The sequence below is a fragment of the Liolophura sinensis genome, chromosome 7 (assembly GCF_032854445.1).
Source record: "Liolophura sinensis isolate JHLJ2023 chromosome 7, CUHK_Ljap_v2, whole genome shotgun sequence".
Lineage (NCBI taxonomy): Eukaryota > Metazoa > Mollusca > Polyplacophora > Chitonida > Chitonidae > Liolophura > Liolophura sinensis.
This window is the reverse complement of record NC_088301.1, coordinates 1,704,429-1,722,130: the sequence shown is the minus strand read 5'-3', so window position 1 is coordinate 1,722,130 and position 17,702 is coordinate 1,704,429. Positions and strand designations below refer to the sequence as shown.

Here is a 17,702-nt window from a genome sequence, read left to right as displayed (position 1 = left end):
ACTGTTATTCTGATGACTTACTTAACTGAGCACCTCTTTAAAACATTTTCCTTTTAGATAAGTAAGGACATTTAGAAAGATTCAATTCACAGGATTAAGACTGACGTCAAGATATCAACCCAGAGGCAATGTCATAAAGTCTGATTGCTTATCTTTCAAAACTGATGCATGCACAATTTATTTGCCTGAAGTGCTTTCAGGATGTTTTTCACAGCATTCTGAGTATCTCTGTTCAAATAATCGATGGCTGTCAGTTTATGGATTGGACTCCACACTGTGTCACACAGGAAAGGGTGGGTGGAGGAAGAGGAAAAGGCACTTTGCTGCGTGTTATTTAAATTGTAGTACATAAACCTGAAGCTGATCCTAGAACAGCGAGACTTGAAAATATGACTGACTTGTCAAGGAGATGATGGTGTTCTGTGGTGTGCTTTAGACCACTTGGACAAAAAGCAAGGCTCAAATCTACAGGCCATCCATTCATACTGTGATATCATACAGGTGATATGCTGTCAGATTTATGCATCATACACAACCATGGCGTGACAATTTAATCTTGATATTCCATTTGATGCACATAGAAAATTCGTGGCAAATGCCCCGTGGCCGTTAATGTATGACTAATTCAGGACATGAAGTGATGATAAATGATATGTGCATTGGGCTTATACGTAAAACCCACTTTTACTGCACTGAATACTCTGCTGGTGCGTCACATGTGCGTACGTTACCATGGTTACGTACAGGAAGAGCGGTAAGGACGAGGCCCACTGCGTTCATCCAGGACATGATTTTGTCTCTAGGCAGCTGAGTGCCACTGTGGAGAGATGATAAGCTGAGGTAAAGTGAGAGAAAAATGATGACAGCTCATTCATTTGTCTACATGTGAGCTGATTAATCATACCACTTTCTTAAAATATAAACAAATCTGACACTACAAAGTATCTGTAAAAGCCAAAATGCTTTAAACTTTCACCAAATGTACATACAAGTCTTTAAATTTGTGGACTTTCTTTAAGAATACAAATGTACATATACATGTAGACTTAAAAAGAAACTATCTGAAAAAAAAATTTGACTCGATAAAGATCTAAAAGTGACACAAAATTTCCATGTCTGAATATACGCCTTGTGTGTATATCTGAACTTGAGAAATTAACTGACGCAATCTTAATAATCTTTGCCTTGACAAATACACACAGTGCTATTACAAGAGATCATATGTTAAGATTTCCATTCAACACCATATGTACATACACTTACCATTTAAAGATGACATCAAGCAGTGCACCCCCCACACTCTGGCTAGGCACAGGAAGTGCCATCAGCTCCACACAGGTGGCGTGGAGAGCATGTGCTGCAGGGTTCGGGAACTCGTTAAACCTCCAGTCACAGTTGGGGAATGGGGGTGGGGATTTACCTGACAAGGGTGACCCATGAGTTAAGGCTAGTAATAAGAGAATAATGGGAGGATCTACACAAAACTAACCACCACAGACTCAGTGCCGCTAATGTAACAAAGGAAAATAGACAATGGTTATGTTAAAGTGTAATGGTACAGAAATCACTCCTGAAAAAGGTTATGGTAGATGCAAGTTAAGCATGACAACATGTACATGTGAGAAGCTGGTCAAGGCAACTATGACACTGGTTAGATCCTCACAGGCAAACAGGACTAATGACAACTGCTGGGAGTCCCGTCGTCCTGGACTACTGCAGTTGTGTGTTCAAATCCACCTCTTCCTAAGACCGCAATACTGCAGGATACAAGACCGCAATCCTGCAGGATACAAGACTGCAATCCTGCAGAATACACGAATGCAATCATGCAGGATACATGACCACAATCATGCAGGATACATGACTGCAATCATGCAGGATACATGACTGCAATCATGCAGGATACATGACTGCAATCCTGCAGGATACAAGACCGCAATCCTGCAGGATACAAGACTGCAATCCTGCAGAATACACGAATGCAATCATGCAGGATACACGACCACAATCCTGCAGGATACATGACCGCAATCATGCAGGATACATGAATGCAATCCTGCAGGATACAAGACCGCAATCGTGCAGGATACATGATCACAATCCTGCAGGATACAAGACCGCAATCCTGCAGAATACATGACCGCAATCCTGCAGTATACAAGACTGCAATCCTGCAGAATACACGAATGCAATCATGCAGGATACACGACCACAATCATGCAGCATACATGACTGCAATCCTGCAGGATACAATACCACAATCCTGCAGGATACAAGACCGCAATCCTGCAGTATACACGAACGCAATCCTGCAGAATACACGAATGCAATCCTGCAGGATACACGACCACAATCCTGCAGGATACATGACCGCAATCATGCAGGATACATGAATGCAATCCTGCAGGATACAAGACCGCAATCGTGCAGGATACATGATCGCAATCCTGCAGGATACAAGACCGCAATCATGCAGGATACAATACCACAATCCTGCAGGATACAAGACCGCAATCCTGCAGAATACATGACTGTAATCATGCAGAATACACGACCACAATCATGCAGGATACATGACCGCAATCAAGCAGGATAAAATTTGTGAATTTAGTATAATCCCACCAATCCTATATAAATTAAATAAATACATATTTATGTATACATATTTTAATATCCATGACTTTGAATAACTTGCTTCCAAAAGGATATTATCCACAAGTCTGCCCAGTAGCTTGACATAGTACTCAGAGGTGGGCAGCCATTTGCTCTCCTCAATTGGCTCCTGTAGATACTTCTGATAGTCTTCTGATAGACACCAATTAGCTGGTCTGATGTCCTTCAGAGCACCTGAAATACACATCCAGATAACAGATGTATACTGTGTTTGTCTGATCTGTAATCAAGTCTAACTCACCAGTAGTAGAGTGTTGTACAGTAAGTGATGTGTTTGCCTGATCTGTAATCAAGTCTAACTCACCTGTAATAGAGTGTTGTACAGGTAAGTGACGTGTTTGTCTGATTTGTAATCAAGTCTAACTCACCAGTAATAGAGTGCTGTACATGTAGGTGATGTGTTTGTCTGATCCGTAATCAAGTATAACTCACCTGTAATAGAGTGTTGAACATGTAGGTGATAAGTTTGTCTGATCTGTAATCAAGTCTAACTCACCTGTAATAGAGTGTTGTACAGTAAGTGATGTATTTGTCTGATCTGTAATCAAGTCTAACTTACCTGCAATAAAATGTTGTACAGGTAGGTGATGTGTTTGTCTGATTTGTAAATAGCCTTAATGCCAACTTCCTCTCATAATAATGTAGAGTATTGTACAGGTAAGTGGTGTGTTTGTTTGATTTGTAATCAAGACTAGCATACACGTACCTGTAATAGAGTGCACCAGCTTCCTCTTAAGTGCAGGCCTTGATGCTAACTTCCTCTCATAGTAATGTAGAGTATTGTACAAGTAGGTGATGGGGCGGTCTGGAAATAATAAAATCACGTGTACTGTAGCCACAGTAGAACTGAAGAACAGTAAACAATTACATATTTCTCCACATGTATATTAGACCACAAAGTGTAATGTTTTACATGTGTGCTGATACTTTTACCATCATTTCATATTCATTCATTTATACATGTTCCCTAATGCCAACACTCTAGAATTGTTCTGAAATTGCCTGTCCAAGGCCCAGTTTGAAATCATACCTCACGTGTCCTAGACTTCGAGAGGTACATGCAAGTATCTTTAATTCCAAAAAGTATTAAAAAGTAAGCCAGACAGAAATAGTACTACTCGATCCATCCAAATACATACTATTATACAAAAGGAATTTCAGTTTGACTAAAAAGCTACTAGAGTACAAGTACTCACCATGGAACTTGTACAGTCCTCCTAGGTGTTCCAGAATCTTCTCCAGGGACTTCCCCACAGGTGGTAACTCCAGGAATCGATGAATGACAATATCCAGAACCTGACAAACATCAAACCAAATGCAAACAACTGTCACCTATATTTATGTCTAATGCATGGATGAAACTGAGAGCCTTGAGAACCACTTCCCTTAGCTCCCTTGACCTGAGGTACCTGACTGAAATCTGCCGTGGAACAAGTGAGCCAACATCACTGGTGAGAAGCTGACTGGCTGCAGCAAAGTCACTGATAGGCCATACCAGCCAGTAAGGACCCTCTCTCCCCAGCAAATGTCACATTGTTTTCTGAAACGTGTCGGCACAACCTGGTCAATGTCCTTCCAATTCCGTACACATTTCCGTACAAATCTGAACTACACATATTCATCAGTTACAACTTACATGTAAAACAGACTCCCAGAACAGGACAGAGAAAAGGTGAAGAGAGAACGTACGGGCAGAAACCTGAGGCAGACATTGCCAAAATACACCGGCAGGTACGGATGCTGGTTGGGACTGTTGGCGTCTTGGGAGCCCTCGTAGTAGAAATTCTCACTGTACTTCTGTTCAATAGGAAAAACACAAGATAACATGAAATGTACAATAATTTCAAAAATGTCTTGATTCCCTACTAAATGACTTTGATGTAACAAAAATTCACGATATGTTTTTACACATTTTTTAATACAGAGATAACAGTCCAGTAACAAGCAAAATTAAGACACATACATGCAAACCTCTGCCACAGCTAAATGTGCTCAGTCTCACACAAAAAGACAATACTTAGCACTTGTGACCAATCTCACAAATATGATGAATTATCTACACAATTCCAGCAGATCTCCATCAGATTTAATGGATGGGTGCATGGACCAAGGTCAAGGTCAAGCTGTCAACAACATTTCCTCCAAATTCATCCATAACTTTTCCTTGAAGTGGTTAACAGACAGAGACAAATGGACGCTGGCAAAAACATACATGTAGTATCTGCCAGGTAATAAGATTTCTCTAATAGATATACATGTACATGTAGCACCTTCTAGGTAATAAGGTTTCTCTAATAGATATACATGTACATGTAGCACCTTCTAGGTAATAAGGTTTCTCTAATAGATATACATGTACATGTAGCACCTTCTAGGTAATAAGGTTTCTAATAGATATACATGTACATGTAGCACCTTCTAGGTAATAAGGTTTCTCTAATAGATATACATGTACATGTAGCACCTTCTAGGTAATAAGGTTTCTCTAATAGATATACATGTACATGTAGCACCTTCTAGATAATAAGGTTTCTCTAATAGATATACATGTACATGTAGCACCTTCTAGGTAATAAGGTTTCTCTAATAGATATACATGTACATGTAGCACCTTCTAGATAATAAGGTTTCTCTAATAGATATACATGTACATGTAGCACCTTCTAGGTAATAAGGTTTCTCTAATAGATATACACGTACATGTAGCACCTTCTAGGTAATAAGGTTTCTCTAATAGATATACATGTACATGTAGCACCTTCTAGGTAATAAGGTTTCTCTAATAGATATACATGTACATGTAGCACCTTCTAGGTAATAAGGTTTCTCTAATAGATATACATGTACATGTAGCACCTTCTAGGTAATAAGGTTTCTCTAATAGATATACATGTACATGTAGCACCTTCTAGGTAATAAGGTTTCTCTAATAGATATACATGTACATGTAGCACCTTCTAGATAATAAGGTTTCTCTAATAGATATACATGTACATGTAGCACCTTCTAGGTAATAAGGTTTCTCTAACAGATATACATGTACATGCAGCACCTTCTAGATAATAAGGTTTCTCTAACAGATATACATGTACATGTAGCACCTTCTAGATAATAAGGTTTCTCTAATAGATATACATGTACATGTAGCACCTTCTAGGTAATAAGGTTTCTCTAATACATGTACATGTAGCACCTGCCAGGTAATAAGGTTTCTCTACTTCATATACATGCAGCACCTGCCATGTAATAAAGTTTCTCTAATGCATATACACGTAGCACCTGGCAGGTAATAAGGTTTCTCTAACACATGTACATGTACATGAAGAACCTGGCAGGTAATAAGGTTTCTCTAATGCATATACATGTAGCACCTGCCAGGTAATAAGGTTTCATTAATACATATACATGTAGCACCTCTTATTACATGTACAATGCTAAGTCTTTTTGCATATACAACACTATCTGCTACTACATGTACATGTTGTTTTGACTCACTCTGTGGAATGCCATGTGCTTCTCATGCCAGTTGTTCTGCAGCCAGTGCTCAGGAGAATTCTGGAACAAAACATTTATTTCATTAATTTTCTTTCAGGCACAAAATGTGGCAAGAAAACAAGAATGTGGGGAGTATGAATTTGAGTGAGCAAATCACACCCTTTGTCTTCTGTTAAGTTTGTGAATATCACACACCTCCTCAAAAATAAAAAAGAACATCTGGTAAATGTGTCTGAATCAATTCATGCTTACATGTATGGCTTAATACCACACTGGCAGTATTGCAGCATCACTGTGGTGAAAAATGTGGCTGATGTAATAAAATGTGGCTGATGTAATAAAATGTGATGGATGTAAAGGGGCTGTAAAGTAGCCCAAATTAGTAATAGTGTTTTTGACTGATTGATGGCTTTACGGAATTGTTATGCGTGTCATATACAAGAATATCACAGCTTCAGAAGCATCTTTCATACAACTGGATATTGTGTCTAGTCAACCGTAACACTCTACAACCAGTACATCATAACTAACCTTGCATTCAGTGAGAGAGCTTAGCCAGTACATCATAACTAAACTTGCATTCAGTGAGAGAGCTTAACCAGTACATCATAACTCAACTTGCATTCAGTGAGAGAGCTTAGCCAGTACATCATAACTAAACTTGCATTCAGTGAGAGAGCTTAGCCAGTACATCATAACTCAACTTCCATTCACTGAGAGCTTAGCCAGTACATCATAACTAACTAACTTGAATTCAGTGAGAGAGCTTAACCAGTACATCATAACTCAACTTGCATTCAGTGAGAGAGCTTAACCAGTACATCATAACTCAACTTGCATTCAGTGAGAGAGCTTAGCCAGTACATCATAACTAACTAACTTGAATTCAGTAAGAGAGCTTAACCAGTACATCATAACTCAACTTGCATTCAGTGAGAGAGCTTAACCAGTACATCATAACTCAACTTGCATTCAGTGAGAGAGCTTAACCAGTACATCATAACTCAACTTGCATTCAGTGAGAGAGCTTAGCCAGTACATCATAACTAAACTTGCATTCAGTGAAAGAGCTTAGCCAGTACATCATAACTCAACTAACTTCCATTCAGTGAGAGAGCTTAACCAGTACAACACTCAGCACCCCACTGACCTCTCTGATGAAGTCTGACAGTCTCATCTTGAAGTCCGCGGGACGGATCAGCAACAGCTGTATGATGAACAACTAACTCACCTCTCTGATGAAGTCTGTCAGTCTCATCTTGAAGTCCGGGGGACGGATCAGCAACAGCTGTATGATGAACAACTAACTCACCTCTCTGATGAAGTCTGTCAGTCTCATCTTGAAGTCCGGGGGACGCATCAGCAACTGCTGTATGACGAACAACTAACTCACCTCTCTGATGAAGTCTGTCAGTCTCATCTTGAAGTCTGGGGACACATCAGCAACAGCTGTATGATGAACAACTAACTCACCTCTCTGATGAAGTCTGTCAGTCTCATCTTGAAGTCCGGGGGACGCATCAGCAACTGCTGTATGACGAACAACTAACTCACCTCTCTGATGAAGTCTGTCAGTCTCATCTTGAAGTCTGGGGACACATCAGCAACAGCTGTATGATGAACAACTAACTCACCTCTCTGATGAAGTCTGTCAGTCTCATCTTGAAGTCCGGGGGACGCATCAGCAACAGCTGTATGATGAACAACTAACTCACCTCTCTGATGAAATCTGTCAGTCTCACCTTGAAGTCCGGGGGACGCATCAGCAACTGCTGTATGATGAACAACTAACTCACCTCTCTGATGAAGTCTGTCAGTCTCATCTTGAAGTCCGGGGGACGCATCAGCAACAGCTGTATGATGAAGAACTAACTCACCTCTCTGATGAAGTCTGTCAGTCTCATCTTGAAGTCTGGGGGACGCATCAACAACAGCTGTATGATGAAGAACTAACTCACCTCTCTGATGAAGTCTGTCAGTCTCATCTTGAAGTCCGGGGGACGCATCAGCAACAGCTGTATGATGAAGAACTAACTCACCTCTCTGAATAAGTCTGTCAGTCTCATCTTGAAGTCCGGGGGACGCATCAACAACAGCTGTATGATGAACAACTAACTCACCTCTCTGATGAAGTCTGTCAGTCTCATCTTGAAGTCCGGGGGACGCATCAGCAACAGCTGTATGATGAAGAACTAACTCACCTCTCTGATGAAGTCTGTCAGTCTCATCTTGAAGTCCGGGGGACGCATCAGCAACAGCTGTATGATGAAGAAGGAGACCTGTGCTTCATTCCCCTCGAGATTCCTCAGTGCCTGGTTAAGAGAGTGTGTGGATAACAATATCTGCTGATTTGCTTCAAGAGAAATGGAAGACTTAGTGTGTCTGACACCAAATTTCAACTTAAATATAATTAACTTTAACGTGTGTCATTTCTCGTCTTCTGGAAATGCCCAACAGGTAATAAAACAAGGCAATTTAAACCCAAATATATTTTGGTTTAAGATAGATGAACAGATGGACGGACAACACCACCTTTTTTCCAATGGTAGCAAAGAGGTTAAAAAAAAAAGATTTAACACAGTCTCAGATATTGTTTGGGTAGTCTGTGTAAATGACAGACATTTTTCAAGCACAAACAGGATTGTATAAACTTACCAAGCAGAGGATCAATCTTTCTATGGTGACCACATTACATTTCCACACCAGGTCATTCAGGGCTCCAACCATCTAAGAAAACAGATGAATACATTACAATGAAAGAATAAACTAGATTCATTCACTAGTATCTTTGGTTCTCTTCTTGCTTATATATACACCTACACATTGAAGGTAAAGCCTGGCTCAGTATGAAGTATTCTTTAATAATACAATCAAGCAACAGAGTTATAAATTCATAGACCTCTACCAAATAATCACTCCTGACTTTCCTTGAAATACCAAGGAAAATGGTCCCTATCTTTACATCCTGTATTTGTCATACAGCAATAACTTCTCTCCTCATTCACAAGTTATGTGTCTTGCATTACGCCTTGACTTTCCTTTTGCTGCTTACCTTATTCACAAGTAATGTGTCTAAGGAACTGAAGGTAAAGGTAAGCAAACTTGAAGGATACACAGCATGTCCTGCATTAGGCCTTGACTTGCCTTTTGCTGCTTACCTTGTTCACAAGTAATGTGTCTAAGGAACTGAAGGTAAAGGTAAGCAAACTTGAAGGATACACAGCATGTCCTGCATTACGCCTTGACTTTCCTTTTGCTGCTTACCTTGTTCACAAGTTATGTGTCTTGCATTAGGCCTTGACTTTCCTTTTGCTGCTTACCTTGTTCACAAGTTATGTGTCTTGCATTAGGCCTTGACTTTCCTTTTGCTGCTTACCTTGTTCACAAGTTATGTGTCTTGCATTAGGCCTTGACTTTCCTTTTGCTGCTTACCTTGTTCACAAGTTATGTGTCTTGCATTAGGCCTTGACTTTCCTTTTGCTGCTTACCTTGTTCACAAGTTATGTGTCTTGCATTAGGCCTTGACTTTCCTTTTGCTGCTTACCTTGTTCACAAGTTATGTGTCTTGCATTAGGCCTTGACTTTCCTTTTGCTGCTTACCTTGTTGACATGTTGTGTTTAAGGAACTGAAGGTACAGGTAAGCAAATTGGCAGGACGTAGAGTTTCTTCTGTACATGTAATCTTGACAGTAATTCTGCTGCTTACCCTGTTGACAAGCTGTGTGGCTGCTGAGGAGGAGAACTCCTGTACCAGGTAATCCGCAAATGTCCTCAGGTGTAGAGAAAGAAGACGAGGACCCAGTCTGTCCAGCACTCTGACAACACAAATATCTCAACTGTTTATGCTCTTTTTTATTTATTTACTTTTGAATCAATCCACTTCTGTGTGGAACGAAAACACTTACTGTGATACTGACTGTTTTGTTGGTTTTTCTAGACGACACCACAATAACTATACATACTAAACTGACATCACTTTTGAACAGTACATGTAAGGAGTTATAACTTTATAATACACGACGGGCAAGAACATGAGGAACTGGAGTTCATGGAGGAATGACACTTTATAATACACGACGGGCAAGAACATGAGGACCTGGAGTTCATGGAGGAATGACACTTTATAATACACGACGGGCAAGAACATGAGGAACTGGAGTTCATGGAGGAATGACACTTTATAATACACGACGGGCAAGAACATGAGGAACTGGAGTTCATGGAGGAATGACACTTTATAATACACGACGGGCAAGAACATGAGGAACTGGAGTTCATGGAGGAATGACACTTTATAATACACGACGGGCAAGAACATGAGGAACTGGAGTTCATGGAGGAATGACACTTTATAATACACGACGGGCAAGAACATGAGGAACTGGAGTTCATGGAGGAATGACACTTTATAATACACGACGGGCAAGAACATGGGGAACTGGAGTTCATGGAGGAATGACACTTTATAATACACGACGGGCAAGAACATGGGGAACTGGAGTTCATGGAGGAATGACACTTTATAATACACGACGGGCAAGAACATGAGGAACTGGAGTTCATGGAGGAATGACACTTTATAATACACGACGGGCAAGAACATGGGGAACTGGAGTTCATGGAGGAATGACACTTTATAATACACGACGGGCAAGAACATGGGGAACTGGAGTTCATGGAGGAATGACTGCTCTTCACCAGGTACTTGTACAACTCCAAGTCTTCAACATTCCGCCTGTTTGTAAAATATTTATTTAAGCATGTTCTCAAGGCATTATTCTGTGTATACTCATAAAATTATACTTTTTTTGAAGCCCTGAAATTTGGCAATCCAATAGATGTAGTTTTGTCTCCAAAATCAAATTTACAATGTGCATAAATTGCACTGTAAGTTACTCTTTCATATGCACAAAGGTTGAGGAATTGGAGTCGGTACACCTTTGCAGCCAAGCCAGTGGTAGCTGTATTCAAACCTACAATCTCCACGACTATGCTCTTTGGTTGTACATGGGAAAATTTCCCACCAAGCTGTGCATGACTGAGTGATAAAATCATTTGTCAAGTTCTCTGGTTGTACGTGAGAAAATTTCCCACCAAGCTGTGCACGATTGAGTCATAAAATCATGTGTCAAGTTCTCTGGTTGTACGTGGGAAAATTTCCCACCAAGCTGTGCATGATTGAGTGATAAAATCATGTGTCAAGTTCTCTGGTTGTACGTGGGAAAGTCTTCCACCAAGCTGTGCATGATTGAGTGATAAAATCATGTGTCAAGTTCTCTGGTTATACGTGGGAAAGTCTTCCACCAAGCTGTGCATGATTGAGTGATAAAATCATGTGTCAAGTTCTCTGGTTATACGTGGGAAAGTCTTCCACCAAGCTGTGCATGATTGAGTGATAAAATCATGTGTCAAGTTCTCTGGTTGTACGTGGGAAAGTCTTCCACCAAGCTGTGCATGATTGAGTGATAAAATCATGTGTCAAGTTCTCTGGTTGTACGTGGGAAAGTCTTCCACCAAGCTGTGCATGATTGAGTGATAAAATCATGTGTCAAGTTCTCTGGTTGTACGTGGGAAAGTCTTCCACCAAGCTGTGCATGATTGAGTGATAAAATCATGTGTCAAGTTCTCTGGTTGTACGTGGGAAAGTCTTCCACCAAGCTGTGCATGATTGAGTGATAAAATCCTTCTTGAACAGATCACCAGTAGTTGTATGTCCAGGGTTTTAGCCAAATGTGCCAGTCTAGGCTCTGACTAAGATAATCAGTGGGTAAACCTGACAGTAGAGCATTCACACACGCTACTTGTGGGAGAACTCGTATAAGCTGACAGAGCATCACTTACTTGTAAGCTGTGGGGGGAATACGGTTGTCATCTAATAGGTTTTTCCATAAGATGCTGAAATTTATCCAAAAAAAAAACCCACACAAATATTATATTAAAAACATAATGTAATGTAATTAAAAATTTAAAAAAGGTTCATTACATGTACACACAATATCAGTTTGCCAAGTAGTTGTACCTACTTGGCAATCTCAAGCCAAGGATGAACCTCTGACCTGGTGATTTCACCTACCTCTGACCTGGCGATTTCACCTACCTCTGACCTGGTGATTTTACCTACCTCTGACCTGGCGATTTCACATACCTCTGACCTGGTGATTTCACCTACCTCTGACCTGGTGATTTCACCTACCTCTAACCTGGTGATTTCACTTACCTCTAACCTGGCTATTTCACCTACCTCTGACCTGGTGATTTCACCTACCTCTGACTTTGGCGATTTCACCTACCTCTGACCTGGTGATTTCACCTACCTCTGACCTGGTGATTTCACCTACCTCTAAGCTGGTGATTTCACCTATCTGAGCTTGCTTTTGGTCCTAAATCAACTGAGAGTTGACCAACAATTTAATAGACGTTTGATGTTCCTGAATAGATTCAACACATATCATAATCACAGAATATAACACATATGAACACAGATCTTGGATCACTGTCAGCATCCTGGATTACATGCGATGTAATTTTAACAAGAATGAGGTAGCCTCAAATCAACTGTAAACATTGATATACATGTACATGTTGATGTGGTTAAACATCCTGTTTTGCTGTCCTGTGGTTTGCTCAATGCTGTGTTACGCGGAAAACATTCAACAAATGCACTGTACAACAATTGTGTAAATTTACTTGACTGTAAATGGGTAACAGGAACTTGGCAGAGCCTAGGGGTGACCAACACCTGACAAATCATAAACAAAAGGTTACAGCTGAGTAAATGAACTCACTGGAAACATTTTTCCCTTGTATTGTAATAATATTTGAAACTTCTCAAAGGAAGAAACTTCTTAAAATTATGACTAAGTTCAGTGAATACTAATAAAGATACATGCAGGTTTGTGAGTGTTACGGCCTTACCACAAAAACAGAGGTTGTGTCCCTTGCATGGAGAAGTGGGCTATGATATCACTCTCATTGGCCATGGCTGAAAGTGAGCAAATAACAGTACTCAGGTACACACATGCTACGCGTACTAATAGACTACAATGTTTGATTACGGTTGTGTATTCAACTTTAATGAAAAGATTGTTTGTTTGACAAGTGTTTAACATTGATTTCAATACTATTTCGGCCCTGGTAACAGGTTGGACCCAATGCCAACATTTTTATAGGCAAGGAAAAGAAGACTCCTATGTATAAAAACTTGTTCAAATTCATGCTTTCTAGATGACTTAAAATATTGTTATTTACAGAACTGTTACCACATTGGCCATAAAAATTAAAAACAACTGTCTACATTCATTACCTCAGTCTCAGGTCTATTCCAACATAATCTGTCAAGAGTCATTTACTTCTGCTTTTCTGTAAAATCTTCCATTCAAAAACATACATTCCCACACCTTACAAAATCATGTGTTTCTGATCAGTGAACAATTTTCACTTGCTCGAATGACGTAGGGTGACAGGTATTGAGGATGTCTTACTCTTCCATTTCTTGTACTCTGTGTCTACGTTCCTCTTCAGGTGGGATTTGTCTTCCTTGGGCAGGGAACTCTTGTGGAAGAACTCGGCGAGGCTGGGGGGAAAGCACTCCAGGGTGTGGGAGGACCAGTTGTGGGGTGTGTTATGCATGATGTTCACCAGGATATCCTTACACCAGTTAGATGTGAATGTCTCCGAACCTGACACACAAATATTCTGCTTTATTGTTTTCATATAACAAATCTGTTAAATATTCCCAATTTTATACACATTTGTAGATTTTTTTGCACACTATTCAATTATTGAAATCAAACATGACAGAAAATGTGTACAGGTCCATAAAAAAAAGTCATACAATTTTTCTATATTCATTTTTGCCACAACATGGTTGAAATACATGTACTGAGGATGTGAAATTCCGAGATAATCATCCAATCCTAATTGATTTTCACATGTCACTAGTGTACGTATATTCGAGAAGACATGCTACGCTAGTCTATTCTTTCACGGTTCCTATTAAAGCCAGACCTGTAAAACACAGTCTGTCTGTGTACAGATACAAAGAAGAGGAAAACGACATGTGAAGGAGACCTGCCATGTGCCACTTCTACATGGAACAGTCACTTCATGTAAATGTAAATGTAAATTACAGTTTGTGAATTTAAGTATGACAAGTACAGGTGACATCTCACCTGTAACATGCATGGCCTGTGCCAGAGTCAGAACCAGGGCTCTGTTCAACTCCTCAGACTCCTGGGATACGAACGGCGGACACTTCGGCTCATTAAAGTTCCGTGACAACTGCGGTTGTACCTCTGAGCTTCCCAGGCCTGTGATCAGTCTCAATGCTGTACTCTCCATGCTGAAACAGAGAGATACACCAACTCGATTCCTGGTATATATATATATATGGCCAGAAACTCAGAAAGCCCTATGTCCATGTATCACAAAGAACAGAGTACACTTGTGAACTGTATTCACACAGAGGACACTGCACCACTGAACACCTTACATGTTACATAGTCTTTAATATTTCTAATTTTCCATTTTTCGTGTAAATCAAGGTATTTCATGTTTATATAATGCAGCTAGTTGTCGTTTATGTGAGGCACAGACATCAGGGAGAGGAGGTAACTCACCAGAGATGTACCTGGTTGTGGTTTGTGTGAGGTACAAAGTCCAGGGAGGGAAGGTAACTCACCAGATGTGTACCTGGTTGTGGTTAGTGTGAGGTACAGAGGCCAGGGAGGGGAGGTATTTCAAAACAGGGGAAGCTGGTTGTGGTTTGGTTTTGGTTTGTGTGAGGTACAGAGGCCAGGGAGGGGAGGTAACTCACCACAGGTGAAGCTGGTTGTGGTTTGTGTGAGGTACAGAGGCCAGGGAATGAAGGTAACTCAGCAGCTGTACTCTGTAATGAGGTTGTATGTGGTGGAGTCTGTAGCTGAACATCTCTAGTAAGGTGTGTAAGATCCCCCAAGCCTGACTCTTGAACACATTTGGTAACAACTGGCCTGAAACAAAACACAGCAGTATTACAACACTCAGTACCTAACAGTATTACAGAGATACATTTGTTGCATACAAAGATGATTCTTTTTAAATTATAAGGGAAACTTTAGGAAAGTCTAAATAAAAATATTTATTTTTGTGCATGTGAAATGATTCCAAAATTCCTAGGCATGTGTACACTTGGTCACTGTTAAGCTAACTGTTAGTGCAACATGTAATATAACTGTGGCGTCTGGATATTTGGATATATGGGGGAGGGGTGGTCTGGCGTAGAAACCACGTAATCAGGAAATACTTCAACATACTTCAGAAGACTTGCTTCTACAAGTTATCAATTCGTAACTGATGTTGTCTTGCTGTGAGGTTTACATTCTACATTACATTTAAACATTTTTAATTTTAATTTAATTCTGTCTGTGTAAAACAAAAGTTTTTATTCTTTGTCCTCTTTGGGTTGGAATGCTGTCTTAAGAAAATGATTTACGAATAAATCAATGAAAAGAGTTCAATATTTTCAGTCATATCTACATACAAGCCCTGAGGTTTCTTGGACGTTCTCATTGATATTACTTGTACTTACTGATGAAGCCCTTGATCCCCAGGGACTCTATCTCTATGTACACTAGCAGACGGCTGTAAGTCTCCACCAGGGCGGGGGCTAAAGCCACGGACCCACGGTTACCAGCAAGGCGGATCACCTTTGTTACAATACTGTGAATTAAGCTGAGAAAAAAACAAAAACAATGCCTCATGTTAAATGAGTTGAAGGCCAGCAATATGTCATGATGATAATCTCTACTAATGACGCAAATTACACTGAACTTCACAACAGATATTACATGAAACTATCTGATAATTTGCCAAGACCAAAAAAATGAACAATTCTCAAAGCTTAAATGATACATGAAATCATCGGTTTTTATTTCTTAGTACCTGGGTATCCAGTTGATGATATGTCCTCACATTTATATGTAACAGTACAAAAAAGCATCCAAACTTTCTCTAGTGGTATAAAAGGGCTTTCCCTAGCAGTCAGTCCAGATGTTAAGCAGTCTGAAGTCCCAAGGTCAACTAGGATACTTGATAGCTGTCAAAAATTCTGATCATTGACAGAAAATATGCTTAAAACACCAGGGTTATTATAAAAAGATATAAATATGTTGCAAATATAAAATTATTTTTTCTAATTTTTGTGCCATAAGTTTCTTCACTTCCCATAAAACCATAACCTTCATGTATCATTAAATTTTGTCTTGATTCCAGTCTACTGCTGCTGTTGTTGTTGTCCTACCTCATTTTGGCATGTACTGTCAGCGAGTCCAGGAGGCTCATGGGGAGGGGCTGTGTAGGTGCAGACGCCTCCAGGCCACCTGGCAATAATGTCTTGTTTTTGTTGTTACCATTGATACTCTCCACCAATATGGACATGGGCAAGTTGAAATATTCTGTGTTGGTACTGTCTGCAAGAGGCACGATATTAAAGTAACATGGTATTAAAGTAACCAGATATTAAAGGACAGTATTAAATATGCGCAATTTATGTAAAGAAAAAAAAAAACAGAACACGAACATAAGTTACAAAAGAACAATACTTAAAAGTCTAGAAATGCCTTTCTTTTTCAAAGTACAATCAGAAAAATATCAATGTATTCCTCAGACGTGTGGGCAAACACACATGCTATAACTGATTATCTCCCTTTCCCATTATGGTTGCCAGTTTTCACTTTCTGATCAAATACATTAGTACACGTGTACAAAAATATGTGACATCATTGTTTACTCACAAGCATTGCAGATAAGAGCTATTCTGTAGTTATTCATTGTCAAGGCTGTGTTCTGATTCAGAAATCTGAAACAACAAAGTCATGACAATTTCATGATTATGGTACCCACAGTGCTTGCCACTTATTGTCCCATACATCTGATGTATGCAAGACTGAGATACTTTACTAAAGTTTAAATGTGATTCATTCAACCATGGGCCTAGGGCCTCTGACCTTTCTCTGTGTTTTCACTGGGCACTGTGGGGATTGGGCCTCTGTACTTACTCTGTGTGTTCACTGGGCACTGTGGGGATTGGGCCTCTGTACTTACTCTGTGTGTTCACTGGGCACTGTGGGGATTGGGCCTCTGTACTTACTCTATGTGTTCACTGAGAACTTTGGGGATGGGGCCTCTGTACTTACTCTGTGTGTTCACTGGGCACTGTGTGGATTGGGCCTCTGTACTTACTCTGTGTGTTCACTGGGCACTGTGGGGATTGGGCCTCTGTACTTACTCTATGTGTTCACTGAGAATTTTGGGGATTGGGCCTCTGTACTTTCTCTATGTGTTCACTGAGCACTGTGGGATGGGTCCTCTGTACTTACTCTGTGTGCTCACTTGGCATTGTCGGATGTGGCCTCTGTACATACTCTATGTGTTCATTGAGCACTGTGGGGATGTGGCCTCTCTACTTACTCTGTGTGTTCACTGGGAACTGTGGGGATTGGGCCTCTGTACTTTCTCTAGATGTTGACTGAGCACTGTGGGGATGGGGCCTCTGT

General features: G+C 40.2%; 1 protein-coding gene across 1 annotated transcript in view; it reads right to left on the bottom strand.

The window, feature by feature from the left end:
* LOC135469950 (mediator of RNA polymerase II transcription subunit 23-like) overlaps window positions 1–17,702 on the bottom strand; it is a 36,758-nt gene that overhangs the window by 4,350 nt on the left and 14,706 nt on the right. The window contains exons 13-30 of the mRNA XM_064748611.1: window positions 16,941–17,005; window positions 16,448–16,616; window positions 15,737–15,879; window positions 14,984–15,158; window positions 14,340–14,509; window positions 13,650–13,847; window positions 13,084–13,150; window positions 12,010–12,063; window positions 9,875–9,983; window positions 8,824–8,895; window positions 8,370–8,480; window positions 6,169–6,228; window positions 4,363–4,470; window positions 3,870–3,969; window positions 3,380–3,478; window positions 2,710–2,847; window positions 1,264–1,429; window positions 745–817 (exon numbers count right to left, since the gene is read on the bottom strand). Of these exons, the coding sequence (XP_064604681.1) occupies window positions 745–817; window positions 1,264–1,429; window positions 2,710–2,847; window positions 3,380–3,478; window positions 3,870–3,969; window positions 4,363–4,470; window positions 6,169–6,228; window positions 8,370–8,480; window positions 8,824–8,895; window positions 9,875–9,983; window positions 12,010–12,063; window positions 13,084–13,150; window positions 13,650–13,847; window positions 14,340–14,509; window positions 14,984–15,158; window positions 15,737–15,879; window positions 16,448–16,616; window positions 16,941–17,005 (2,077 nt within the window). The remainder of the gene's footprint in view (window positions 1–744; window positions 818–1,263; window positions 1,430–2,709; window positions 2,848–3,379; window positions 3,479–3,869; window positions 3,970–4,362; window positions 4,471–6,168; window positions 6,229–8,369; window positions 8,481–8,823; window positions 8,896–9,874; window positions 9,984–12,009; window positions 12,064–13,083; window positions 13,151–13,649; window positions 13,848–14,339; window positions 14,510–14,983; window positions 15,159–15,736; window positions 15,880–16,447; window positions 16,617–16,940; window positions 17,006–17,702) is intronic.